Source organism: Amphibalanus amphitrite, unplaced genomic scaffold (genome assembly GCF_019059575.1).
Source record: "Amphibalanus amphitrite isolate SeventyFive unplaced genomic scaffold, NRLGWU_Aamphi_draft 000403F_arrow, whole genome shotgun sequence".
NCBI lineage: Eukaryota > Metazoa > Arthropoda > Thecostraca > Balanomorpha > Balanidae > Amphibalanus > Amphibalanus amphitrite.
Genome location: NW_024881897.1, coordinates 355,468 through 382,935, shown reverse-complemented (window position 1 = coordinate 382,935; position 27,468 = coordinate 355,468). Strand labels below are relative to the sequence as shown.

General features: G+C 50.4%; 1 protein-coding gene across 1 annotated transcript; it reads left to right on the top strand.

The window, feature by feature from the left end:
- Positions 1-317: 317 nt before the first annotated feature.
- LOC122390624 lies at positions 318-27,468 on the top strand. Its single transcript, XM_043383771.1, has 7 exons — positions 318-376; positions 2,363-3,702; positions 12,337-12,457; positions 21,854-22,052; positions 25,173-25,370; positions 26,237-26,446; positions 26,767-27,468. Exons 1-7 carry the CDS (start codon positions 318-320, stop codon positions 27,007-27,009), a joined length of 2,370 nt encoding a protein of 789 aa, XP_043239706.1. The 3' UTR covers positions 27,010-27,468.

Here is a 27,468-nt window from a genome sequence, read left to right as displayed (position 1 = left end):
TTCGCATTTCCCTACTCACCGAGCACCTACATGACGTCCAGGGTCACCTGGCTGACGGCACCATTGATCATTGGTGTGCGCCCTGCCCCGGCGCCAGCGTCGTGTTGGTGCAGCCACGGCGCGACCGTAGCCACGCGACGCTCCGTTGTTGGAAGCACTGCACCAGCTGAGCTGATCAGCCGTTCAGGCAGTGACCCGGACCAGTCGAGTGTGAAGGAAGCCGGCTGGATAATAATTTAACAGCCACGTGCACTTCCGCTGACGCATTGCTCACGGAACCGCAGAGCTAACATTATGCAGAGCTAACGTTATGCAAAATGGAAGAGCCGTCGGAGGAAATTCAAAGACTTCATAAAGAGATAGTAACGACCGAAAGGTAAACTTTCTGTGAAGTGCAAATAGGTGACCAGCGGTTGCCGAGAATGGACTTATGAAAAAGTTAACAGGTTCCGCACATGCAAAAGGAAGCATTTAATATGAAATGTGTGCATAATGCACATTTGCAGGATCACTAAATACGGTCACGAGTCACATGGCCAGGAGACAAAATTTATTGAAATATCATCCCAAGTAAAGGCATTATCTAAAGTAACAAATCTTTTGCACTGTTACAAACCATTTGGTGTCTTGAAATAAAGAAAAGCCAGTGGACACACTTCATTCAACATTAAAGCAAGGTTTTCGTGCAGCGTTTAGAAGGTGGATACGCGCAGGGTCGCTTTCTAGGAAGTTCGCATGGGCACTACGCTGAAGTCTGATGTAACCGAACAATAATTCTTTTAACCCGCGCCCCACTGGGGTCTGCGTATAACACGCCCTACTGGGGGGGGGGGGCTATTCATAGCCCCCCTCCTAACTCCGAAATTACTGGGCCGATCGTCAAAACTCAAACGGCGTCTGATAGCCCCGGAAAAACTGTCGAACGAAACCTAATTTCATTGACCTCGAGGTCACCGATGACGTCACAGGTCAGGTCAAAGTAAAAATTATTAGCATTTTGGCTTGTTCACGTTTTGGGCTCTGACCGCCGTCTTACAAATCAGATCAGGCTCATTTTTGGTTCACACACTCGTGAACAGATGCTCTAGATACCCTGAGGGTACCAAACTTGTACTTTGATTTTCAGGTCAAGGTCAGGTCATCACAGGTCACGAAAATATTATATCATGCGTCGGTCACGACTCACGTGACACATGTTTTATGGTCCATTTAGGCCAAAAATTTCGAATTTGATGTCGTCTGTGTCATTCAAGGTCATTTTGAGTCAAATTTAGCTTAGGTCAGGTCACTTTCAGGTCAAAAAAGGTCAAATTTTGAAGTTGAAATTTTTCAACAAAAAAGGTGTCTGTTGGATGCAGTTTGAGCTCAGGAACACGATGGTGCTATTTATATTGGCGTACGATGTCAAATACGTGCTAAAAATTGATTTGAAAAATTAATAATTATGAATTTTTTTGCAATAATGCGTATAACTTGGCCATTCTTGAAGATATTTAGCTTAAACTTACTAGAGTTAGTCATAATAATGCGTTCTATCACATATATTCCGGTTTTTTCGAAAATACAAAAAAAAAAATTGAAAAAATGTAAATATATAAATTTTGAATTTTATTATATTAAATTTTCGAAATGTTCAAGATTTCGAAAATTCGAGATAGCAGTTTGATAGCGCAGTCTATTCTGAGTCCTCTCATGCAAAGAAATTGGATCTAGCTTAAAAACTGAGCTCTTGGGAGCGATTGCCGTGGTTCAATGTTTTGCGTCGAAATCGGCCGAACATGACGTCACTCTGACGTCATTTCCGGCCGACCTATGGTAGGTACGAAGCTCAAATTTTGACGCAAGGTGTCATATTGATGCAGCCGAAGGTACTGAAAGCTTGGCGTCGATACGTCAAGCGGTTTGGAAGTTATTGCAGAAAAAACGGGAGGGGGTGCTATGAATAGCCCCCTCCCCCAGTGGGGCGCGGGTTAAATCTGCTGCATATGATATTTTAACTGACTGATATTGGATCAGGTTCAGACAGAGTGCAGAAAGTTACACGAGGCCATCTTGCGCTGAACGTGTTAGACAATCGGGATGGCTTATCCTGCACATTCAGGGCAGATGAGAAGGAAAACGTGTTTGGTTTTCGACAAGCCCATGATGTGTTTTGATTACCAGTGATGGAACTTCGGAGAAGTTTTCTTCCTGATCTGTCTAAGGTGACTAATTGTGCCCATTTTATTATATCTTCTCTGACCAGCCTTTGCCTCTGACAAGTCTGAGATTATGGGAGGTTCTTTCCTGACCAGACCCTGCCCCTCAGACAGTTCTAGGATAGTTGGACTACGTTCTCTGACCATCTCTGTTCCTCCGTCAGGTCCGAGATAATGGGATGTGGTCGCAGTCGCGTGTCGGACGAGACTGACGAAGCCGAGGGTGACCGTCTGGTGGTGAGCGGCGCCGGCAGCGCCGGCAGCAGCGCTCCGCGCGAGGCCTGGGTGCCCGACAAGCTGCGCGCGCTGCCGCTGCTGACGCCCCTGCTGCAGCCCATGGTGTCGCTGCGCGGCCGCCGCACCACGGCCGTGCAGAGCATGCAGTCGTCCCAGTCGCAGACGGACAACGTCTTCAACGAGGACGAGTTCGACTGGGACCTCAGCGACCGGACCGACGCCGAGACGCAGACGTATAGACTCCCCCATCAGCTCGCCGCCGATGTCAGTGTTCAGACTGATGTGCGATTCACGCAGATCATGCACGGTGCCGGCGGTGGTGAGGTGGCCGGCCGACCGCGCGCCCGGTTCACCCGCACCGCCGGCACACAGACTGTGGTTGAGCGCGTCAGCCGAGTCACGCAGACGGAGCTGCTGCAGCTAACGCCGGCGTCACGCACCGTGACGCGTCATGGCTCTCCGGCGCCCAGTGACGCGCTGACGGAACTGCTGGATGCTTCCTCACCTCCTCCAGTGTCGATGCAGACGCGGCTAGACGCGGCACTGGGTGCCCTGCCGCAGGGCGCAGGTGTGGATGTTCAGAGTCAGGTGGATATGGTGCCCGAGGCGGAGGCTAAGGAGAGTCAGACGCACGGCCGTGACGTGATCTCGCCCGCCGATCGGCTGACGCGCAGCTTCAACGGCGCCGACGAGAGCCTGCACGAGCTGATCGTGCGCCCCGAGCGGCCCGGTCGCGTGCGGCGGCGTGACGCCGGGGTGCAGACTGAGAACGACCTGGTCACCGACGAGTCACCCGAGTTTGCTGCCGTGCCGCCGCCCTTCAAGAAGGCACAGCTGATCGGCGACATGTCCATCTTCGATATGGTGGACAGCTGGGTGTTGGACACGCCGCCAAAACTGGCGTCTGAGCTGACACAACTAGCTCTGCACCTCGCGCAGCCATGTCGAGACGACGAACTCCTCAAGGCACGCGCCGCCTTCTTCTGGATCGTGAACAACATCCGGTTCGACTGGAGCCTGCTGGACAGCAAGCTGGACGCGACGGGCGCGCTGCGGCGCCGCGCCGGCGTCTGTCGGCAGTACGTGCTGCTCTTTAGCGAGCTCTGTGAACTGATGGGTGTCCGCTCTAAGCGGCTGCATGGCTTCGCCAAGAACCACGACTACAAGCCGGGCCACCAGTTCCGGCAGGCGGAGGACGCGACGCACGCCTGGAACGCGGTGTTTGTGCGGGGCTCCTGGCGGCTGGTGGACTGCACGTGGGGAGCAGGTTAGTTACAGAGGCGGGAACAGGAGGTGGTCCTCTCCTGGGCATGGGGTGCATGGGGGACTTGGGGAGCAGATCTGGTCAGTTCCAGGATTGTATAACATGAGGTGCATGTGAGGGGGATGTAACTATTCATTCGAGTTATTCAGCTTCTCAACACCGCGGATAGTATATTATAAATGTGTTGCAATTGCATCGTCAACCTGAATGCACCCTGAATTGAATAAGTCATAAGATGCTCGTTAGGCATTGCATTGATCACTTCTGCAGCAAGACACAAACTTAACACGTCATGCTGGGTACTTACAAGGAGAGAAGCATTGCAATGTATGTGATGCACACCACAACTATCGTCCGAACTAGAGGTGGCAAAAGACGAAAATTTTGGGAACCAGACTCGAACCAGACCCGGCTGGACATTTCTGGAACCAGTCGGACCCGAACCTAGTTGGAATCGGAACCAGTTGGACCCGTTCCCCAAATCAATTAATACATACTACTTGAAGGTATCATTAGTTGCATCATGTAAAACAGCCTATTTCCTACTGGAAATACTCATGAGCTACTGTGTGCAAAGAAAGATTCACTTCATTCACTTCATATTTTGCAATGATGTGTAGTGTGCAAGATGTATAGTTTATGGTAGGACCCGGTTGGACCCGTTAGAAAATTTCCAGGAACCGGTCTGGACCCATATGGGTCCAGACTGGTTCTTTGGACCGGGTCCTCGGGTCCACATTTTGCCACCTCTAGTCCGAACTGGCTGAACAGATGCGTTATACATAATGCATAGGTTGAAGCTGAAGACCAAAACATTCGGTGTTTTGGACCATCAAACTATGTCCATGCTTGGTTGCAAGAGCTCGATAATGTATTGAAACTTCGGCATAGTTAAAAATGCGTATTTTACAATTACGAATCACTGAGAAGCGAACTTTACAGGCCCATAACATCCAAGACAATGACTGACCAGTGATCAAAAGATCGGAAAATGCCACACCAACGAGTAAGAAGTTCTGACTCGCCCCGAATGAGGTATTCATTGCCACCGTGCAATGCGCCTGTTCCCCTGGGCCTGGGCGTGGCTGAGACCTTGGCGGCGTGGGCTGCCCGCCGCTGCACGGTCTGCAGTCTTACCCGCTGACCATGGGACTGGGGGTAACCGGTGACGCCACGGCGACGGCCACCGTCCGCAGGCCGCAAACTGCCCCCCGCTGTGGTAGTAAAGAGTTGTGCGGCGGAGCAGCAATCTTTCCCTGAAAATATCGCCATTTTGCGCAGATTTCGATATCAGACGCTCACAATGTCAACATCATTACGTCAATAGCGGTGCTTGGTGGCCTTGTGTTTGAACGCACACTGGAAAAACCTGATCGCAGATAAACCACAACATAGCACCAAACCACCGTAGCAAACCACCAAACCACCGTAAATGGTAAATTGAGCAGAAGGTAAATGGAACAGATGGCGGGTATCCTTATACAAAATAAATAAGCAAGTCACCACGCTTTACCAAGAATCATGCTGCTTGCTTGCAAATTTCAGCTAAGTACCACTAAAAGAATTCTTTATGGAAAACTCACAGCCTTTTCAGTCTCCATGCAATGCAAACACATCGATGAACAAAATATATGCTCCGGTCTCCATGCAACATACCTATTGATGAGCAGAATACATGGATAAAATATACACATACACAGACACATAGTGTTATATCATAGATGAGCGGGAAGGACAAATATGTCAGGCTATATACCATAATCGCCCCGTGTCCGGCTGCTCCCAGAGGCGCAGTTTATGCGAGCTCGGGACCTGCAAGCGTTCATTTCCCTCTCTGTTGCGTGTATAACCAGTCAGCCGGCTATTGGAGCGGTACGGCATAATGACAGTGAATAGGCTACTAGTACCGGCAGTCGTGGAAAATGGCACTGCACGACCAATTATGTGACAAAAGGTAAAGGAAGAATAATGATGCAACGATGACAGCAGGTGATGAATGATGATACAAAAAAAAAAACGACAGAAGAAACCGATGCTGCTTATATTATACATCCCGCGCCGGTCTAAATTTATAATGTAGGGGGTTTAGCCAGCTTAGCATTTTTGTTTCTATTAGCATCTTATCGCGCAGAAGGCATTGAACACCAGCATCAATGCAACAAATTCAACGTCATATAACTTGACCAAACTCCATCGCACATGGAGGAGGGAAGTCTACGATCGCAACGATCCTATAAGGACACGGAAGCTTCTCAGCTCTCTGACTATGTGCCAGACCCGTCTGACCCCAAAGGCGCCACATACACCGCTGCAGTGCGACCCAAAAGACCCCCCCTCCAGACTCCTCGGTCAGCAAAGCGACAGGCTGGCTCAGTGCGGCATAGAGCGCTCGCGTGTCGCATAGCGCCGATATAGGCTACACCGAGGCCGTGAGCAAATAGTCGGTCCGTACTGCCGCCCGACGGAGGGCTACCGACGATCCACATACAAGGACCGACGGTACCGATGCGACGGTGCCGACGGTGCGCCTTGCACCCGTCCCCGTCGCCGTCGACGACACCGGCCGCGACTGTTTAATATGCGTATCGATTGCAGTCGTCGCAAGGTCCGACGGTCAGTGAGGTTCTATCGTGTCGTTAGACGCCGTTATACGACGTGACAGAGTGACCGTTGGTAAATGGTCACTCGCTGCTCGCCGGTCGTTCAGGGTTGCTCAGCTGGAAGGCGGGACTAGAAAGAAAAGGATGGTATGGGAAGGGATGGAAAGGGATGGGAAAGACGGGAACGAACGGACGGACGGACGAAAAGGTGGGACGAATGGACCAGGGTATATTGAGTGAAGATGGGACGGGACAGAAAGGGATAGATGGGACAGGAAGTGATAGATTGAGACGGGACGGAAACGGATGGGGCTGACCCCTTGGCGTCTGGCTGCTTCTGCAAGACAGGTGCACTCTTGCCGGCCGGATGGGAGATTGTATGATAAATGGACCAATGATCTATCAATTCGATGAATGATGTACCATTGGTTTGCGCTGTATTGCGCTGGCTTTCTTGATCAGGCACACTGGGGACAACAATAGGCAGTAGAAATTGATGGAATCAATTCACAGTGTTTTCAATGGCAAGCTTCGATCTTGCATTTTAGTTCCAGCCAGGATGTGCCGGGAAATAATACAAAAATTATCTGCACTGGTTCAGAAACCACTTTTCTTCCGATTCAGACCAGGTTGTTTCATATTTATATTATTCTACAATTAACATAGCTCAACTGCTCGCTAAAAGCCTAGAAAAAAAGATAAACAACAATGCCTGATGGATGATTTTAACATCACAACGATACTGAGTCAGCTGCCGGAAATGAGAAAATATATAATTTTTTGAAGCCCCAGTTCGTCGTCAACACTAAACCGAGAATCGAGGACATCAGACCTTTGACCTCAGACATCAGCCCAGTATTTCGCTGTGTGATGTCACGGCTCCGGGCCCCTGCGAGCCGTCTCCACTAGCGTCACCTCTTTATAGATAGATATCCATAGCTGGGCATACCACTTGCTGACCTCCACTTGCATCAGCCACGGCACTGGACGATGGTCGGCTATTTTGGCCACTCATACAGGCAAGTGCCAGCAGTCACATAGAGCGTCAATGGTGATGAATGATGGCCAAACGACCCGTCGGACCGTCCCACAGTGCGTCATTGCACACGACCGTGAGTGATGACCCGAAGTGCGGCGGCCGGCGAGTGAGCCGACTGGCCGCGACGTCAGGAGCAGCTGATTAGACATGGTCGAACGAACGGCATTGGTGCTCGGCGGCCCAGTGTGCATAAGCCACGGGGTTTCAATGACAGGATTTTTTTTTCATAAATGCATGATTGTCCATTGTTCAAGGATGCCCTTCGTATTCAAAGTTGACACGTACGTCACACAATATTGTTATGCCATTATTTCACGAGTCGATGGATCAAAAACATAAGGGAAAATATAGATCATAACAAAATTCCGTTAACCATAACGGATCAATATTCCAGTCTTCATGCACAATTACGTAGAAGTTCGAATGAATTACAAAATAAACGTCAACTAAAAGAAAAAAACACATTTATAAGTACGAGCAGTTCAGGCGAGGAAGACCCGCCGTTCCGGATCTGGCGCCATGTCCTGCTCTCATTCCGTCCTTGCGGTTTCCGTCGCCCGTTGCCTCAGTTCCTGTTGCTAATTACCTCATTGTGTGGTTTACAGTTGGCTGGCAATGCCACCGGCCACCAGAGCCGCGGCGGCTAGCTCAGTCATGGGCCGTGGTGAACGGTGACAGAGAGCAATACCAGCAAGGTCCCGCCAACTTGAATGTTGAACCACATAGTTACTTGGCACACACCAAGCAGCACGTGCATTAAAATAGATTGATTGATATCTAAAATTGTATCAAAAGGAAGGTACCATTCTTGGGTACCATTCACCTTCCAGTTCCAACACCTCGTTTATACTTGTTTATAGTCACATTGTTTATAACACAAGACTAAAATTGTATATGTCACAAAATTGAGTGATGAATCAATTTACAACATTTTATAATCGCCTGGAAATGATTAACACATGATTCATGAAGTCATTTCTGTGGTATTGTGGAAGTTGCCCGCAGGCAACTTCCGACCGAGTAAACTTTCTGCCAAAAGTGGAGCATGTGGGCCACCGAGGAGCGTCCTTGAGGATGCACCAAATAATGTGCAATGTGACCTTGGTGCAGAAGGCTGCATTCCAAAGGGCTAATGGTTGAAGCTTCTGCAAGGAACAGCTTTGCGCTAGGCATCTATTATACAGCCCGCCCCTGACCTTCAGTTCAAGGACGGGTAAGACAATAAAGCTAAGGCAAACCAAAAGATCCCATTTGCTTGATGGACACAAATAATGTGTAACTAAATGCATGTGCGAATAGGCACTCATGGCAGTGCTGAAATACGCTACGCTACGATAGCTTGATCATTGGTATCCCCGGCATCCATGTAACGTTCCACAAAACTTCACGAAATAAAAAATCCGTGAAACTACAGTTATTACTACTGAATAAAAATTAACGGTCAGGAATCTCAGGTTGAGCTCATTCCCAAGTCAACTGCATTTCAACCTCGGTGGCTGATCGGATGTTTAAGGGTTGGGTTTGGGGTAGAGGCCGAGGGACTTGGGCCTGAGGGCTTGACAGGGGTCTGAGAATTTGACGGAGATGTGAAATTTGACTAAGGGCTACCGTGATTCCCCGAAAGCCACTGGACTGTGTGGAGCTATGAGGGTCTGACAGAGGGCTTGGAGTTTTTGGACTGAGGGATGAGGGCTGGAGGGATGGCTGAGAGTTGAAGAAATGACTGGAGTTTGACAGAGGGCGGAGGAATCGATCCGGATCTGAACTCTGAAACACAGCGGCTGGTCAACATGTTCGGAAGGTCCCAACACTTACTCCCCGTACTGCACGGGCTATTCCCACAAAGCGGCGCTGAACAAATGTCACCGATTGATCCGGTAAACCAAACACCCAGTGGCCTGTGTCGCATAGGTTACAGGTCGAGCTCAGTGGCGGTGGATAGTGGAACTGCAGCCCCTGAGCAGGAGGGAGGCAAAGTTGTTCCCGATGTTGCCCATATGTATATTTATAAATCCTAATGGGTTGTAGACGCTTCATCAGGTGGTGGTCGGTGGTCGGTGGACCATGATCATGGACCGGCGCGGCGCCCGGATCATGGACCCCATGGTACTTCTGTCGTGCTGCTTCCTCGAGGGATGGTGTGACATGTATGTCGTCACACCACCGTCGGGTTCCCCTGGATCACGTTGTTATCATGTGTTCCTGGATGACGACAACTGTTCCTGGATGACGACAACATATTCCTTTTACTGGTGTAGTTGAGTCCCATTTGAGACATTGGATGTCTATGCACACATTCAACACGATCGTTGATCCAAGACGTGAAGTGAAGGATGTAAAAGATAAAAGATCCACTTTTATTATACATGCACGCCTGACTGATCTTTCAATAACTTCACAAGCACTGCAAGCATAAAGTCAAGCAATGCACGATAAACATTACGCAACGCAGCAGTTGAGCTGTGACTGTTGCTATGCTTTGCAATTTTATCGACACATATTTGGGATATCATTAAAGATAAATCAGCTAAACGTGTCGTAGATACAAATTCGTAAGTGCTTAACAGTTAACATAGCATAATTGGCATCATTTGCCGACCAACTAGTTCATTTTGTACAATAATTGTGCAACAGAGGTACTACATAGAATACAAATTATGGTCATAGGCACAATAACCCCTCACGTTCGCCGACGTGGCAATTTATCACTATATCAGCCCAAAGGAGTGACTTGCAAGGGTCCCACCACGGCTTTTTGGTTAGTTAGTTGGGGGTGGGGGCAGCTGACCAACTAGCGGGGGCGATGCCCTGGGGCGAGGTGGTCTATTTTGTGCTCCTGGTCAGCGTATAGCATTTAGTGGTATTCAGGCCACCGAAAAATCGCACAAGTTCTTCGCAAATTTATAAGGTCAGGTCAAAGTGATAACCACAAACGGTTCATCAAGGCTGGGTCACACGCCCCAAACTGTGCAACTTTCAACAAATCAACTCGACGAATAGGTAACCTATGATAAGAGAGATAAGTAAAAGATATAGAAAGATCCGACTGATGTAAACCAGGGGCTTAAACCGGCCGGGACCGGGGGGTAATCCCAACCACCGCAGCCCGGGGGGGGGGGGCGTTTATCGCCCCCTGTCTAACTCCGTAAATAAGGGAGCTACGGAAACAAAAGCGATACCAAACGAAAGGCACTTGCGAGAAGATTCTAAAGCACCCAAAATTTTTGACCTCAGGTCAATTTTCAAGGTCAGAGTTCAAGGTCAAAGGCAAAAACCGGCACATGTGTAGTGATCTCAAAGTAAGCGTTCCAGAGGAAGCCAGGATGCATAAAACCGGCAAAATTGGGTGTCAAACAAAAGAAGAGGATCTGAGGATTCCGAAAATGTGCCCAGATCAAGTTCAAGGTCACGCTCAAAATTGACCTCAAACTTTGCACTTTTTCGTACATCTTGCGTGCTAACTTCCAAGATGTTTTGAAATGTTTTGAGGCTTATCAGTTTCCTATTTGAGGTTCATCTTAAGATACGAGGCTGCTCAAAGGTCAAAGTCACAGAAGAGTATCCTTGCTAGAGGCTTTTTCACTGATTCAAGTTAGTAATAATAGATAAGACAATTTTGCCATCCGGAAGCTCTGAATGAAGACTTAGAGGAAAATAGATGCCAGATTCGTGATCAGCGAGTACAAATCCATCATAAACGACCTTTCATGTGTCAAGGTCAGCCAAAGGAGGCGTTCCATGACAAATCGACAAGTGCCCTGCACCCTCACATCTCAACTTTTGATGATAATGAGTATACAGCTTTATCATTTAGGTCATTCGAGGTCACATGAGGTCAACATAAAACTTGACCTTTTCCAAACAAAATATACATCATTCGACGCGGCTTGACCAGGTGAATGCGATGGTACCACTGCCGTAGCTCTAGGACCATTTTTATCGAAGTTATTTGCAAAAAAAAAAACTAAAACCACATTTCGGGGTCGTTGACCTGACCTCTGACCTCAGGTCGCCAAAATTATTTTTCTATTTTTGTCTAGGTCAAACGCTACACAACCGTGCTCGTAATTTGTTTTTATCTCTAAAACTCTTTTCAGCAGCTATTTGAAGTTCGCGTCTGTGACGCCGAAGTTTGCCGTGCAGGAGTCTAGAAAAATCGACCCTGTGACGTCATCAAAGAGACTAGGTCCAAATTTTTTACTTCAGAAGATGTCAAATTGATGGGAAAAAGGTACTGAAAGTTTCGCTTTCCTATCCCTAGGCGTTCGGGAGCTATCGCAAATATTCGCCAGGAGGGGTCTAAAAACGCCCCCCGGGCCCGCGAGGGTTAATAGTGATGCTGCTGCAACAGTTTCCCCAATAACACGCTAGGTAAAACGAAGGCCACAGTATGTGCGTCATTAGATGACCTCATGCGACCTCATGCGCTGCTCAGCCTCACTTGCGATAGACTTAAAAACGATTAACACAAACAAAAACCTCGCTTTTTGGCAGCTTTGGCAGCAAGCTAATGAGAAAGCCATCGAATAACCTAAAAAAGTCTGCAGTCAGCAGGCCGATAACTTCACACTTCGTATTTTTTCGGATGCACTTTTTCAAATGAAACTAATTCAACGCTGCGGGTATGCTGAGAGGACAACAAGAAGATATTGAGTTGATTAAGTCACGGCGGCACAAAAGACGGTGCATTAGTTGATGACTGATTTATAAGTGATTACTGCAGCGCCCGAGCCAATCCGGGGCATGGATACCATTCGGTGGCACAGGCTATCGCCACTCAGATGCACAAATGGTCACAACGGAGGATCGTGCTCCTTTGAACTGCCCCTTGCCTGACTGGGTAGTTAGATTATGGAAAGGTCGCCGGCTATTGGTTATAATCCAAAAGGTACGCCGATCGTGCGTTTCCTCAATGCCAGCACGCACGGCACGTGCTGCTATGAGCCTGGTCTGTGTGCGCGTGTGCACGTGCTGACTGGCGCTCACTGTTCCCCTCAGGTTTCACCGACGCCACGGGCCAGTTCGTGCCACGTGTCAACGAGTTCTTCTTCCTGGCGGACCCTGAGGACCTCAGCTGGACCCACTTTCCCTTCGACGAGAACGAGAGGGACTATGACCGGTGAGTGATGAGATGTGGGCCGGGGGGCTACACCTTTCGGACAGGGTGTAGCTGGGTCGAGGGCGGACAGGGGTCAGGGCCTTGAGGCACTTTTTGAAGCAAGTATAGCCCATCAGCCACTCTTTGATCAGCCATGCGAGTGTGGCCAATGGGCAGTATGACCATCAACAAAAAACGATGTCAAAATATAATTTCGCTTGCAAATGCTATCAAATTGTTCGAAGGTTCTTATACGATAACTATATCACGATGAAAAGCCTGAAAGGGGGAAGCGTAACTTCCTTTTCCAGTATGACACGTTGGCCATGCAAAGCAATGGAAAACACACTGCAGCTGTTGCCAGAGCACAAAATGAAAAAGATGCTGAGCCTGATTTAGAGGACTACCTGAGGGAGTCAGTTTTTCTGGAGTTGGTAAACGGTGCCGTCTAATTCAACAGCAATGTGTACCACCTCCAGGTTCGTCTCAACCAGCGTGAAAATTATTATATTACCTAGCTTATTATAGTGTATGTTACGGGACAGCATGGATTAGAGATTTCCATAGAGTAAATACTTCATCCATGGGGACAGGGAAGACGAGCGAGCGTTATATGACGCATAATAGACCAACCGATTCCACATCTATTTTTTGTGTGAGGAAAATAAAGTATTCTTGCCGGTCAGTGGCAAAAACCACTCGGACCATTCATATAACATTGCCGCATAATGTTAATAAGCGTATTGATCAGTATCGCTGACCATATCCAGGTGCGGTCCTTGACCTTTTGGCTGCGGTTGTCGCGGAGTGTGGGCCGTTAATTGTGACCTGGCGTGGCATTCACGGTGGGTCGTGGGTCGGGGTCGTGACGTGCCGGTCATTGTTGACGTGGCCACTGCGGCCGGATTGGAACGAGGTAATGACGTCTACCCGTCGCCCCCAGTTCCAGCGCACCAGTCCGTCAGCGCCCACTTCTGCTCGTCAAATCAGTCCTGATCACTCTTTCAGTCATAGATAACATGATCATTGATCAGCCTCTATTTCGTGTGTATTTTATGTACACACAGGAGTGTATGTCTCACACAGGAGTAAATTGGAATGCATTTTATGGATCGGATACCAGCCCATATAGCCCCCAGCCATAGTTTTTAGATCCCAGAGCTTTTGACGTTTAGCCAAGCATGCAACGTACCAGGCACTGGCTTTATACAGTGCCACGGAATGCGTCTGAGCTCCATGGTTTATGGTATAAAGTGTCATGTGACAAATCGGGCCCTTCTATCTCAGCTCGACTGCGAATTTATAAATAGTCGAGCAAAGGAGCGCAGCAGGTTCTTTCCAATATCACACATCGAGCACCGATTCAGCCCTCACTGAAACCGCTTCGCTGGCTAACGTGTTTCCACAAATAAGGGTAGAAAATGAGCAATAGTTCACCGAACATTTACACCGAACCCGGAAACTGGTGGATTCTGAGGTCAGATAAAGTGTGAAGTGCGGCTAGTGAACTGTTTCACGGTCGGCTCAGACGGAAGCTGCGCGATCGTTCAACACACCGCCGTCAGCCGGCGGCGACTGTTGAACGCGGAATTACGCCTGGCGACCGCCCAAGGCTGCGGCGGGGGGGGGGGGGGGACGGTGCCGGTCGCTACTCGCTAGCTCATGGACCAGTGACCGCCACTGCAGACCGCAGACCACCCAAACTCGGCCCAGCGGACCTGAGCCCCTGTCCGGCCCGGCGGACCAGCCCCGCCCGACGGACCATCTCTACCACCTCTACCTCGCCTGTAAACTTTCCTGACAGACCACCCCTCTCCCGACGGACCATTCCTTCCTGGTAGAGCACCGCCCCTCCCGACAACTAGTGGCCTCAGCTCGTTATATATGTACTCGTACGCAGTACGAGCTGAGACCACGGGCCATCCCCTCCGCCCAGTATCCGGCAGCCCCTGGGCCAGTCACCCCTCCCCCTCCCAATTGAACCACGCTGGCACGTGCAGCCAGCCGTGAGTACTGCCGTATGTTGTCCGACCTGACACGCCCGTCGCCTTCACACAATCACGGCCGCTGATTGGAGATAATCGGGATAAATTGGATAATCAGTCTCCGAGACCATTCGATAGGTGACTTGCTAATAATAGCCGGCCTTGCAACTTCGTTTTGTTGTAAATTAGTGCCCACCATGATGTCATACGATGCGTTGCGGAATATATCCTGTCATGGGGTTCAGTTTAATCATTTTCAGTGGTGTTTTCCTGTCAGTTTTCGAATGCGATTTATTGTTTGGCAAAAACATGTATTGGCTCTGTATTTCATGGTTTCCTTGCACGTTGACTTGATAAAGGATATAAGTGTGGGGAAACAAAGCCAACTACATAACGAGACGTAAATTCGTATTTGATTCACGCCGTTGTTCGACCTTATTCCAACAAATGGCGTTTTCCTAGCTTCTTGCATGGGTCTCATAAGCTTTGTTTCAAAGTGCTGAATAAAGTTTCGAGGAGAACATTCCATCTCTGATATTTTATTTTGTCTATATTTGAGTATCTTCAAAAGGCAAAAAAATGTAGTCATGGGAAGAATTATAAGCTATCAAATAGTGAGGTAATTTCAAAGTTGCAAGGATGAACAAATCGTAATGACGCTCTGCCTCCAAGTGGACAGCCGACTTGTGCCTCTACATACGATATTATTTAGCACATATCTCTTCGGCTTTATACCAGCATACATCTGACAAGCCTTGACCGGTTCGGACTCTACTCTCTAATGACTTTCGAGTGACGGGCTTGCAGTGTATCATTTTTTTTTTAATAGCTCCTGCTGAATGTAGAATGGTGACGTGCCTTGCCTTCTCATGACTGACACCATGTCTTTCCATCGTCTTCACTCACAGGAAAACATTCATTTTATATGAGCCGAGCTTCCATCGAGTACTGCCCTGAACCTGTGCAAAGCAGTCGGCTAATGATCTTGTTTGGGTCATTCGCGACACATTCCACGGGTCACCAAATATAGGTAATTGGGTCAAGGACAGCAAGCCAGTCATTGAGTTATGTATTTCGTCCAATGTGTGTCAGCTTCCTCAAATACTTGGCACGCTGGTACTAAAATAATGATATGATATGAATATGTACTGCGTTTCGTTTAGAAAGAAAACAAATTAAATGAGTTAGATGCTGCTATACCGCCTTTGTTTGAGATCCCCCAGCAACACGGTCCAATTCATATGAAAGTGGTGGCATTTCTGACCACATCAGCTCCTTCGAACACATCATTGGCGCCCAATTATTGATATTCCAGTCAGTTAGCACTCGGCACCACCCTATTTCACATAAGTCCAGTAGGATAAATGACAACGTTATTGTTATCATTTACCCTAACTGTCTTGGATATTCTACATAAGTCCAGTAATACCGTCCAGGCCTGCAAAACCCCCGCCCAGCAGGCAGTGGCGGATCCAAGGGGGGGTCACATGGGTCATGCCCCCCCCCCTTGAGGCCCGGAAGCCCAAAGACCTGCCAGGGGCACCACCGGCCTATCAGGGGTATCACAGTCCTGACAGAGGCACCACAGGACCGCCAGGGGCACCACAGGCCTAGCAGGGACACCACGGGCCTGGTGCCCCTGGGCCCTGACAGGACTGTAACGCCCCTGACAAGCCTGAAGTGTCCCCGGCAGGCACGTGGTGCCCCTGACAGGCCTGAGGCGCCCCTGCAAGGCCGGTGGTGCCCCTGGCAGGCCTGTGGTGCCCCTGACAGGCCAGTGGTGCCCTTGGCAGGCCTCTGGTGCCCCTGACAGGCTTGCGGTGCCCTTGGAAGGACTGTGGTGTCCCTGGGCCCTGACAAGCCTGAGGTGCCCCTGACAGGCCCGTGGTGCCCTTGTTAGGCCTGTGGTGCCCCTGGCAGGCCGCTGGTACCCCTGCGCCCGGAGAGAACTGGTGCCCCTGAAAAGTCTGAAGTGTCCTCGGCAGGCCCGTGGTGCCCCTGACAGGCCCCTGCGAGGTCGGTGGTGCTCCTGGCAGGCCTCTGGTGCCCCTGGCAGGTCTGTGGTGCCCCTTGCAGGCCTGTGTTGACTGGTGCCCCTGCTAGGTCGCTGGTGCCCCTCACAGACCTGTGGTGCCCCTGGGCCTTGACAAGCCTGAGATGCCTGGCTATGACAGGCTCGTGGTGCCCCTGATAGACCAGTGGTGCCCTTGCTAGGCCTGTAGTGCCCCTGGCAGGCCTCTGGTGCCCCTGACAGGCCCAAGGTGCCCCTGCGAGGCCGGCGGTGCCCCTGGCAGACCTCTGGTGCCCCTGGCAGGTCTGTGGTGCCCCTGGCAGGTCTGTGGCGCCCCTGGCAGACCTGTGTTGACTGGTGCCCCTGCTAGGTCGCTGGTGCCCCTCACAGACCTGTGGTGCCTCTGGGCCTTGACAAGCCTGAGATGCCTTGCTATGACAGGCTCGTGGTGCCCCTGATAGACCAGTGGTGCCCTTGCTAGGCCTGTAGTGCCCCTGGCAGGCCTCTGGTGCCCCTGGAAGGACTGTGGTGCCCCTGCCCCTAGGGGTGCTCATGGGCCCAACAAGCCCGTTGTGCCCCTGACAGGCCTGTAGTGTCCTTGCTAGGCCTGTGGTGCCCCTGCTTCCTGGCGGGCCTGTGGCGCCCCTACAAGGCCGTAGGTGCCCCTGACAGGTTTGTGGTGTCCCTGGAAGGACTTTGGTGCCCCTGACAAGCCTGAAGTGTCAAGGACAGACCCTTTAGACGCCAGGGTCAAGTTCGTCGGACTGACAACGATTCGCTTACCTGATAACGTTCCTGGTAAATACTCACTACTCAGCGTCCACAACATATATATGTTACGGGCCATATGCTAACTTGGGCAGTATGCAAACTACCCGGGCAGTATGCAAACTACCCAACAGCCCGGGCAGTATGCATACCACCCGGGTAGTATGCATACTACCCGACCCCTTGGGCAGTATGCATACCGCCCAAAAGCTTGGGCAGTTTGCATACTGCCCGCTTCTTGTATTGAAGTTGTGTATTCCATGTCCATTTTCAAAATATTAATGACTATCTAAGTAACGTAAGTCAACCGCGAAGTCTTTTTGCCGTCAAACGTGATTTATCGATTGAAGGGTAGAGTAACGATTGGAATATAAAGACTTAAAATTATTTTCCCAGAATTTTATTGTTAATTAGCCGGCGGCCAACAAGTCATTTTCATCTGAAATGACGACAGATCTATAGTGTCATCACTCGATTTGGTTTGGCACCTGGATCTGTAGAGGGCGTTAATATAGTTTCAATAGCTAATGTTGCATGAAACCATTTACACGTAAGACGTCACAAATTATTATGGTCAGGTTACCAGGTCAGAGGCCAGTTTTACCAACAGAAAAATAGCCGCCTGCCGGATTTTTTGTCTAAAGACCGCTTCACATATGTTAACACGCGCAGTGGAAGGGGGGGGGGGCGGATTTCGCCCACCCCTCCTGTTTTTCGCCAATAACTCGCGCCGCAAACATGATATCAATGTGAAATTTTGGCTACCTGTCCAGAATTGAACTGCGGATCTTCTCGTGCAAGAAATAAAAAAATCGGTTCACAACTTTTCTAGTAATAGCGGTGTAAAGTCAAACATCCTGCCGCCGCGGCGGCGCGGCGGCGCGGCGGCCGGCGCTAGCCGTTACGCGCCGCCTGAATTGTAGACTGTGCCGGGGCGGGACGGTTCCGTCTTTACATCGCGCTCCTTACCGCTGATTACATTCGATTCGCGTCAATTTTTGTGAGAAGACTAAGAAATGTACAGGCAATCTTATGGTCAAAGAATTTTGAAAATCGGCCGGTAACAACTTGAGTTATGAGTGTGTAAACACAAAATTGTGATTGCCGCGTTTCCCGCGTCCGCCGATCCCGCTTCAGCCGGCGACATCTTACGCTTAGCAGGCTTCTAACTGCCATATTTATCGTTGGATTAACAAGAAATTCATCATACATACTCACAAATGTATGTTCTTTCGTATAGTGAAAGAAAAAAGAAAATCGGCCGGTAACTTTTTGAGTTATCGGCGTGTAAGCGCAAAAAAGTCGCTAATATGGCAGATTTGACCACTTTTGACCTCATTTGACCTTGAAGATATTGACCTAGGGTCATGAAATTCGCACACAACAGAGTTCACCTGGGCCCCCAACTACCCTCCAAATTTCGTCTTTCTAGCTCCAGTGGGAGCTGAGATCTTAGGGGGGGGGGCGACATCCGCCCCCCTTCCACTGGGCGTAGTACTCGCAACCCTTCCACTGCGCGTGTTAACGGTAAAGCCCTATCCGCTTACGTGGTCATCGCGGTTACGCGCCGTATGTGAAGCGGTCTTTGGACAAAAAATTCCGGCAGACGGCTATTTTTCTGTTGGTAAAACTGGTGACCTTGACCTCAGATCAAATTTTAAGCTTAGATCAACTTTGAGTGCTTATTCCAGAAACCGCTAAAAGAGCTATCGAATACACTGAATTATGGGCAATTTTGTAAAAAAAAAAAATGAAAAAGGGGAAATTTAACCTTTGATGACCTCTGGTGCCCTATTCTTTGACCTGAGGCCAGTTTTAGCAACAGAAAAATAGCCGTCTGCTGGAATTTTTTGCCTGAAGACCGCTTCACATACGGAACGTAAACGCGATGGGCACATAAGCGGATAGGGCTTTACCGTTAACGCTCCGTATGTGAAGCCGTCTTGAGGCGAGAAATTGCAGCAGGCGTCTATTTTTATGTTGGTAAAATTGGCCTCTGACCTAAAAAAGTGACTAGAGTCATGATTTTCGTCATGATTTTTTACGCTATTTCGAATGCCGGTTACCGCATCTTACGTGCCGCTTACTCCTGTGCCGCTAAGTGGCACAGGAGCCGAGCAGGAGTGTTCAATTCCCCCCCCCCCCCACAGCCCGGCACGGCTGGCGCCGAGCACCGCCCCGGCGCGGGTTAAAGCGTCTGTCATTGACATGTATATGCAAGCTATTGCATTAACTAGTCTCACGAGCCACGGTCAGCATATTGCCCGAGTAAACATCTTGCCCGTGAGCTGAAAGGTGGGTAGTATGCATACTACCCGGGCAGTATGCAAACTTCCCGGGCGGTATGCATACTGCCCAAGGGGTCGGGTAGTATGCATACTACCCGGGCGGTATGCATACTGCCCGGGCTGTTGGGTAGTTTGCATACTGCCCGGGTAGTTTGCATACTGCCCAAGTTAGCATATGACCCGTAACATATACACGTAGCACATTCATATATACTTGCTTACAATTGGTAAATGTGGTTGTGGCTAAGAGTTAAGATACTGACTAAAAATAAAAAAATAAAAATAAAAAACTGAAAATGGGGGCACCACCAAAATGAAGTGGACGAAATCCGTTGAGTTTTTAATTTTGGGTATAGGTAGGGGCACCACTTCGATTCATGACCCTCCCCTTGCAGTTTTCCTGGATCCGCCCCTGCCAGCAGGGCTGTCCCAGTTAACGGCACCAAAACAATGCCACCCTTCCCAATGAGTCCCCGACCCAGCTCCGTCGCCCTAATCTGTCAACTTTCTGCGCAATAGCGCCGTCCTACTCTGTGAAATCCCGACTTAATACTACGCCGTACTCTACTCTTGTAAACCCCCGGCCCAGCGTGCCGCCCTGGGCTACATACTTCTCTATTCTCTCTATATAATAGTATGTGACAGGGCCAACCAGTATCGGTCTTAGTCAACCCCGGCTGATTAGTGCCGTTCTACTTTGTGAGTCCCCGGCTTGCTACGACGCCGTACCCTCCTCTGTGAAAACCCTACCCAGTGGGTCGCCTGCAGGACCAATCAGCACGGTCTTTATAGTTAGTTGAGCAGTTCCGCCCACTATGTAAGTCCCCGACTCTCGGACCGCCATACTCTGTGAATTCCCGGCCCGCAGACTTCCGTGCCGTCTATGTAGGTTCCCGTTCCGTTCCCCAGCATAAGCACACCGCCCGCAGCGTCTTGACCGCGGTTAGCTCCACTACACACCGGTCACGCCACGAGTCGTTTGAGTTGATCAGCCGCCATCAGTCGGGGTCGGCACGGCCGAGCACGCCCCTTCGGTACGGCCCGGCGGCACGGCCGGCCGTGCAATCGACCGGCCGGGTCACGGTGGGGGCCGACGACGGTGGGGGGGGGGGGTTGATTGTGGGGGGGGACTGGTGCACGGCCAAACATCAGCCTGATGAGCTGCGCCGTGACTGCGGCCCGGATGGCCACCCGAAATGTGCTCAGCGATGAATTTAATGCACTCGGTGATGAATGTGGTCCGCTCAAGTGATGAATTCGGCCAGGGCGCGGAGCTGACTTTGGTGGATGTTCGTGATATCGCGGTCGGGCAAAACGATGGCTAAATCTATAGCTATTATCACACAGCGTCTAGCTTACTATACACAATTTTTTACTCACGATAATAATTATAATTTGCGAAACTTTTCGTGGGTCAAATTCGGGTGCAGTTGCGCTTAGAGCTACTAACTACATATGTGGCCCACCCACGAGCCTTGCCACTGCACCGGCCAGATCACTCAAGCTTGAGTATAACTCATATACATATATAATTGTGCTGGACGCATGAATGTATAAGAATTTTTACTTGCCGTAACGCTAAATACAGCCTGGAGGGCCTGCAAAATACATTTGGATTTACCTTACAATGTTTACTTTTTCCCAGTGCATTCCTTTTCATTTCAATTGGCCCTATACCCCACACGGTCACTTTCAGAGACCGGTGCTTGTAACGCGACATAGCAAAACTGCTGTGCAACAATGACTGTCCCATTTCATAGTCATGCTCAAATCGGTGCTGATCTAGTTATCAAGCTTAGAGAGCAAAAATAAGATGAGTGACGATAAGAGCTTAGCGTCGTCCTCTCCTCGGCCTCATGGAATTGACTTAATGAGGTTAGAAAATACCACACGCGTGATCAGGGCCTTTTGAAGTTGTCTATTGTTTTCGGAAGAAACCCAGGTTCCGTTTGTGACTATAATGTCGATGTCACGTTTAGGTACGACGAAGCGCCAATTCATGAGTCGTTGAGCAGTTTCATTGATCGCCTCTGAGAATTCGGTCATGGTCATCAATGCTGAACGACTAACAACCAAGTAATATTGCTGTGTTACGTATAAAGGACAGGTGAGAACCACGTCTTCTCTGGATCTTAATTGAAACACGAATCACGACAGCCGACATGTAAAAGTTACGTGCTGTTATAAGGAGCACATAACGTGGCAGCTTGGAAGCCAATTCTTTGTGAGCCCGAGCCCCATTATCGATATGTCAACGTTTGGCCTCGTGTGCTGAGACCGATGCGTCAACTATGTGCCCTGCCCTCTGAGACATACGTCAGCATTGTGCACTGTCTGACCGATGACGATGCCGTCTGTTGTGCAGGTGGCAGCTGATCGTCATGCCACAGTCCTTGGAGGACTTCAACCGGCTGCCGAAGGTGACGCCCTGGTTCTTCATGAACGAGTTGCGCCTCAAACGGCTGTATGCTAGTCCGGTGTCGTTCAAACATCAGACCGAGATCGAGATCTTCTGCCAAGGACCCATCATGCGTTTCAAGTACAAGTTCTACTCAGTTAGTGAGGTAAGTGGAGCGGTCGAGATATTTTGAAACGAGCGCATTGATATCAATTGTATTTTCCGCAGTTGCTCGCTGTTAGAGATAGTTGACCATATGGTTGTTGATCGGACAGATTTGTAGTTCTCGGTCACAATAAGCATCAGTTCCCTCCAGGGTTGTGAGCATGATCGAGGTTAGCGCCTGCGACAGGGCGGACCGGGGCGGTCGGGGCGGGGAGGGTCGAACGGTAGCGGTTCCAGCCCCTCCTCCAGTCGGCTAGTCTCGCCGTGACACCGGCGCAGCGTGGCGCCAGCCGGTGAAATATTGATGGCCACCGCTCCAAACCGGGACGGCGCCGCCGATGTGGGCCAAAAGCCGCGCTGTCCGTCCCCCTCCCCCTCTCACCCTCCCCGAGGCCTTCACCGATTGTCCACTTGGCCTCACGCGACCGTCAGAGGCCATTTCATTCACCCGTGTCTGCAGTCAGACTCCACGTGTCCCTCGTATTTGGACGCAGACACCCGTGCGAAAGTTTGGAGGAGAGGGATAAGAATTTAGAATTAGACTACGTGTGGCCTGCGCCTATGGGTTCTTTGAACGTACAAGACCTGACCAGCGGCCAAAGTTCCTGTCTGGTCGCTGTGTGCCCCCAAGGCGGTGCTGCTCGCCCGACGTTCACATCCATCGAATTCCACCCGCTCGCGTCACCCGCTGGGTGTTAGTTTTTGTCCAATGGCACTCGGCTGCGTCCAGGGTCACCAAGGTCACACACCTCCCCTTTCCCATCGCGCCCACTGGCGATGGTCTGGTCACGTGAGAGGTTCATGGGTTCTACTGACCTGTAATGAGCGACAGACGTGGCACCAGCTGGAAACGGTGGCGACAGCGACGCACCTAAGAGACGCACTGAAGACTGGCAACGGTGTATGGGCCACGAACAGCGGCGCACTGGCGATGAACAGTGGCACATAAACGACAGCAACGGCGGGCGCATAAGAGACAAAGAGTGGTGCACAGGTGACAAACACCGGCGCATTAGAGGCTTACACCGACGCATAGGCGGCAGGCACCGCACACGGGCAACAAACCCAGAAGAGCAACGGAAACGGTCACGTGTCTCATCACGTGCATGTATTGTGCCAGCAGACAGTCAAGAGCCTTATTCTTCAGGCCAAGTGCATGCATGTTGAGGAGTTTGCATTCCAGCCCTGCTCAGCTGGAGTTCCATTTAAATAAAATTGCCATTCCGTTTGAGTTCACCCAGTCAGGAATGAGCTGCAAGCTGCAAAGTCGTCGCCGCCATAAAATGACCATGCAATGACGGATATATTTGCTCGGCACTCTAGCCTTCTTGCATGATGTATACAAATAAAGAGCAATATAGTCCATACTTGCGCCTGCACTGCTTGCATGTGAACGTCTAAACAGCCCAGCTACAGTCAGTCGGTGCTCCACAAAGTCCATCGATTAAAGGTAGTGTGCCACCTTTGAAAGATTTCCCATTTTATTTTTCCTAGGATAAGAAGCTTCTGTTTTTACCTAATATCGCAAAAAAATCAAAAATGGGCCTGGAATAGTGCCTTTTTCGCCTAAAAGTTTTTCGGTTTTTAGATATGTATAACAACTGTAGTGGGCTCACCTGCAAACAGGCGTCGGGCAACAATCGCGAATGCGGCGCACTTGTGACAATAAGCAAAGGTCATTATAGTGTTACGACCATACGACGTACGGGAATGAGTTATCAGCTGTCTAATCGTAGACAACACAATGTCGAGCCTTAAACTGTAAGCCCGTATTGGTATTGTTTCTTTTATTTGGCTTAAACTGTAAGCCCGTATTGGTATTGTTTCTTTTATTTGGCTGTCGAACATTATTTATGGTTTGAAATATGATTTTATGTAAAATAATTGATATGAAAAAGCCGTCTTATAAGTTATGACCCCATTTCACCACACGCAAGTGGCAGAAATGACAATGATCAGCTGACGCATTTTTCTTGGCCGAAGTCAGAGCGCGCGGCCCGACGCACCACGCGTATTTGGAAATTCCGACCTCGACGAGCATCAGAAGCCACCTAACAGGCGTGTTCGAAACCGCAGGAGATGATGATGAACGGGTTTATCGAAACTTGATTGGATGAGCATATCGGTAATAGCGATTTCAGTGTGTGCATTTATTGTTCATAGTGGTATGAAATGTGGTTGGGGTACGACCGACAACCCGTCGGGGCGAATTTCGCACTGGGGTACTCAAAATTTGAAGAATTTAAGACGTTTCCATGAGTTTTGAAGGTATGGATAAGTTCTAAAAATCCGGTTCTCCTTATCTGGGCCATTAACTCCATACGGTCCAAGAAAGCTGGCACACTACCTTTATTAACCCTGATATATGTGCCGTGATTGCGATACCGGCTGGCGGCGCGCATGTCACTGGTCTGACCGGGGTCACGACCTGTGCTGACGTCACGCCCCCTGGCGGGGGTCGGTCAGAGCGTGTCACACGGCTGCAGTGGCGTCATCACGGGCCGGCCGGTCACTGGCCACGGTCACGGGCGTCAGCGTCACGACATCACGGAGACGCTGCGTCACGGAGTCGCGGTTACAAGGGGTCATGGCGTGACCTCAGCTGGGCGTAACGCCGCCGTAACCGTCTAAACTCATGGTTGGAGATGCATGTGTGGTCTCCGACACAAGGTATCGAAGCTTGCCTGACCGGACCTGACGGCTGGATTGGACTCGGTGGCTGGATTTGATCAACCTTCACCGTGAGCGGAAGCTGCTTATCTGAGCTGACCTGACCTGACAGGTGGACCTGACCTCTCATATGGTAGACATTGATGGTCTGATCTGACCTGACCTGTTCCTGCTCGCAATTAGGCTCAGTGACCTGAGCTGAGCTGACCTGGCCTTACCCCTCCCCACAAGTAGAGAGCAGTGACCCGCTCTGACCACTGACCTGACCTGACCTTCCCGCAGTTGGAGCATGTGGTCTGACCTGACCTGATCTGATCTGATTTTATCTGATCTGATCTGACCTGACCTGACCTGACCTGACCTGACCTGACCTGACCTGACCTGGCCTGACCTGACCCGACCTGCCCACAGGTGGAGAGCAGTGATCTGACCTGACTCGACCTTCCCGCAGGTGGAGAGCAGTGAGCTGAACGGCTACGTGTTCTGCCAGCTACGGGGCGCTGACCGGCGGCAGGGCAGCTTCACCGTCCAACCACCGGAGACGGGCTCCTACTTCCTCAAGGTGTACGGCCGGCCGGAGGAGGACATCATGGACGACGAGACGCTGCCGCTCGACCACCTGGCCACCTTCCTGCTGCACTGCATCAAGGTGCGCTCCGACGCCGTCACGGCCAGCCCTCCCCCCCCCCCCCCACGGTCACGGTTTGACGCTCACGTAACGCAATAACACTGAGGGCGCCGTTCAATATACCGGCGGCACACAATGACAGTATGAAACTATTGAGGCGTGATGGTATATGCCTCTCAACTGTTCGCCTCTTCCTGGTGCCTTGACGGGTTGCTTTCACTTTGCTCTTGAATGTTATCGGGCGCTGGCGTTTAGGCGTTATTCGAGATGTTTACCCCAACCGCTAGAGCGTCACCCACACGTCGGGTGCCGAGAGTTACGCTACGAGGTAGCGTCAGTCTTTTTTAGGTGTTTTGTCTGCAAGTCCGTCCCTGTATGAATGAATGGTCTGACTCGATCACCTGTGGGGCGCAAAAGGTCGCACCCTTGGCGTCTCGGGCGGGGCCGGGGTCATGGAACAGGCCCTTCGGTCGCGGCCGAAAGGCCAACCACTCAGCAGGCGCCAGGAAATGCAATCGGTACTGCACCATTGTGTGGGTGGCTCCGTGCGTGTCATTTATTAGCTTCACCGGGAAGTTCGTTTCCGTAAAAACCGGAAGGCCTTGTTAGTTTCTTGTTAAAGTTAGCTGCTTGCGTGTGGAAGGTGAGCTATTGATCAGTATGTTTGAGAGGTTGGTGTTGTTTACACCATGCTTACACTGTCAAGGTTAACTCACTGTTGACCATAATGACCGTTGCATGCAGCAATGGCAGCATACACACCTTCCGATTCTTGGAATGCGTGCTATGATTTGTTAACTTATCTTTGCTTGAGTTATATCAATAGCTCGAAGACTGCACTAGACATCTGCATTGCATTTGTATTCGTGTGTTCTTTTCCTCTTTAGCCTCGGCGTCAGTTCAGCCCCTGGCCTGTGAGTGACGTGCCGTGGGGGCCGAACGGCTTCTTCTTCGAGATGGGCGCCTCGCTGTACAACCAGGAGGGTCCCGTAATCGTCACCTGGGGCGGCTTCAAGCAGCTGGTGCTGGAGACCAAGGTGGACCTGCTCACCATGGTGCAGGTCTTCGACGCCGACGGCTTCGAGATCGAGTCCAAGGTGAGATAACGATGCGCTAACAGAAAAGGGCGGCATCCACTAGCTGTCGTCATGTTTTTAAACAAAAAACGTACGTAAATGATCTTGGCTCACGCAGAAAATTTAATACTTCATGGCAAATGAAGGAACGATCAGATGGTAGGTATGCAACAAATAGCTGATTTTGTTATCTTCATGCTAAGAACAAGTACGATTTTAGTAATGCTTCTCAATTTTTGTTTAGCAAAAAAAAAAAAAAAATTGAAGCTATGATTAAGATGTCAGTCAAAGCTGCTATTTACCGACATCCTTACCGATGTCCGTGTATCCCTCTACCGCAGACGATGGTGAAGCGGAAGGACGTGGACGGTGACATCATCTTCTTCATTCACCCTCCTCGGATCGGCTTCTACAAGCTGCTGGTGTACGGCATCCCTCGGCCCAGTGAGAAGGGCAAGTGGCGACTGCCGCTGATCGCCTCCTTTCTCATCGAGTCCAAACTCAGCCGCAGTGACGGCGAGCCGCCCAAAGAACCCGAAGCCGACACAAAGAAAAAGATCCGCCTGAAGCCGAGGGCCAGGTGAGCCAGCGGCGGCCGCCGCGCGAGCCAACCGGCGCCGGCTGTGCGGAGCTGTGCGGAACTCTGCGGAAATGTGCGGAGCTGTGCGGAACTCTGCGAAACGCTGTGGATTTGTGCGGAACTGTGCAGACCTGGGTGGAATTGTGCGGTCCTGGTGACGGACTGTGTGACGTGGGGTGGCTATCTTGTGCTGTGCCGACCACATCTGACTTCGCCAGCGATCGGCAACGCATGGTATTCCGCGACCGATATCCTTGCAATTCGTTTGGAAGCGACCACACCGATCTGTTCAGCGATATCGTGACGCAGTGTGACGAATGTGACGTCCGGTGACGTGAAGTAACGGCACATGGTTCTCACTCGTCAGAAGAAGACTCGAATGCCGTCTCAGTGGTTGCCGGACATATCATTCTCAGGCGCGCGCTCGTTTTCTCATTATCATTATCACCGGGTGCTAGGGAGG

Excerpts from the sequence above, each read along its gene's own strand:
- LOC122390624 (XM_043383771.1), top strand. The coding sequence starts at position 318 with ATGGAAGAGCCGTCGGAGGAAATTCAAAGACTTCATAAAGAGATAGTA. Across the intron at positions 377-2,362 it reads GAGATAGTAACGACCGAAAG|GTCCGAGATAATGGGATGTG; the intron begins GTAAACTTTCTG and ends TTCCTCCGTCAG. Across the intron at positions 26,447-26,766 it reads GCTTCGAGATCGAGTCCAAG|ACGATGGTGAAGCGGAAGGA; the intron begins GTGAGATAACGA and ends CCTCTACCGCAG.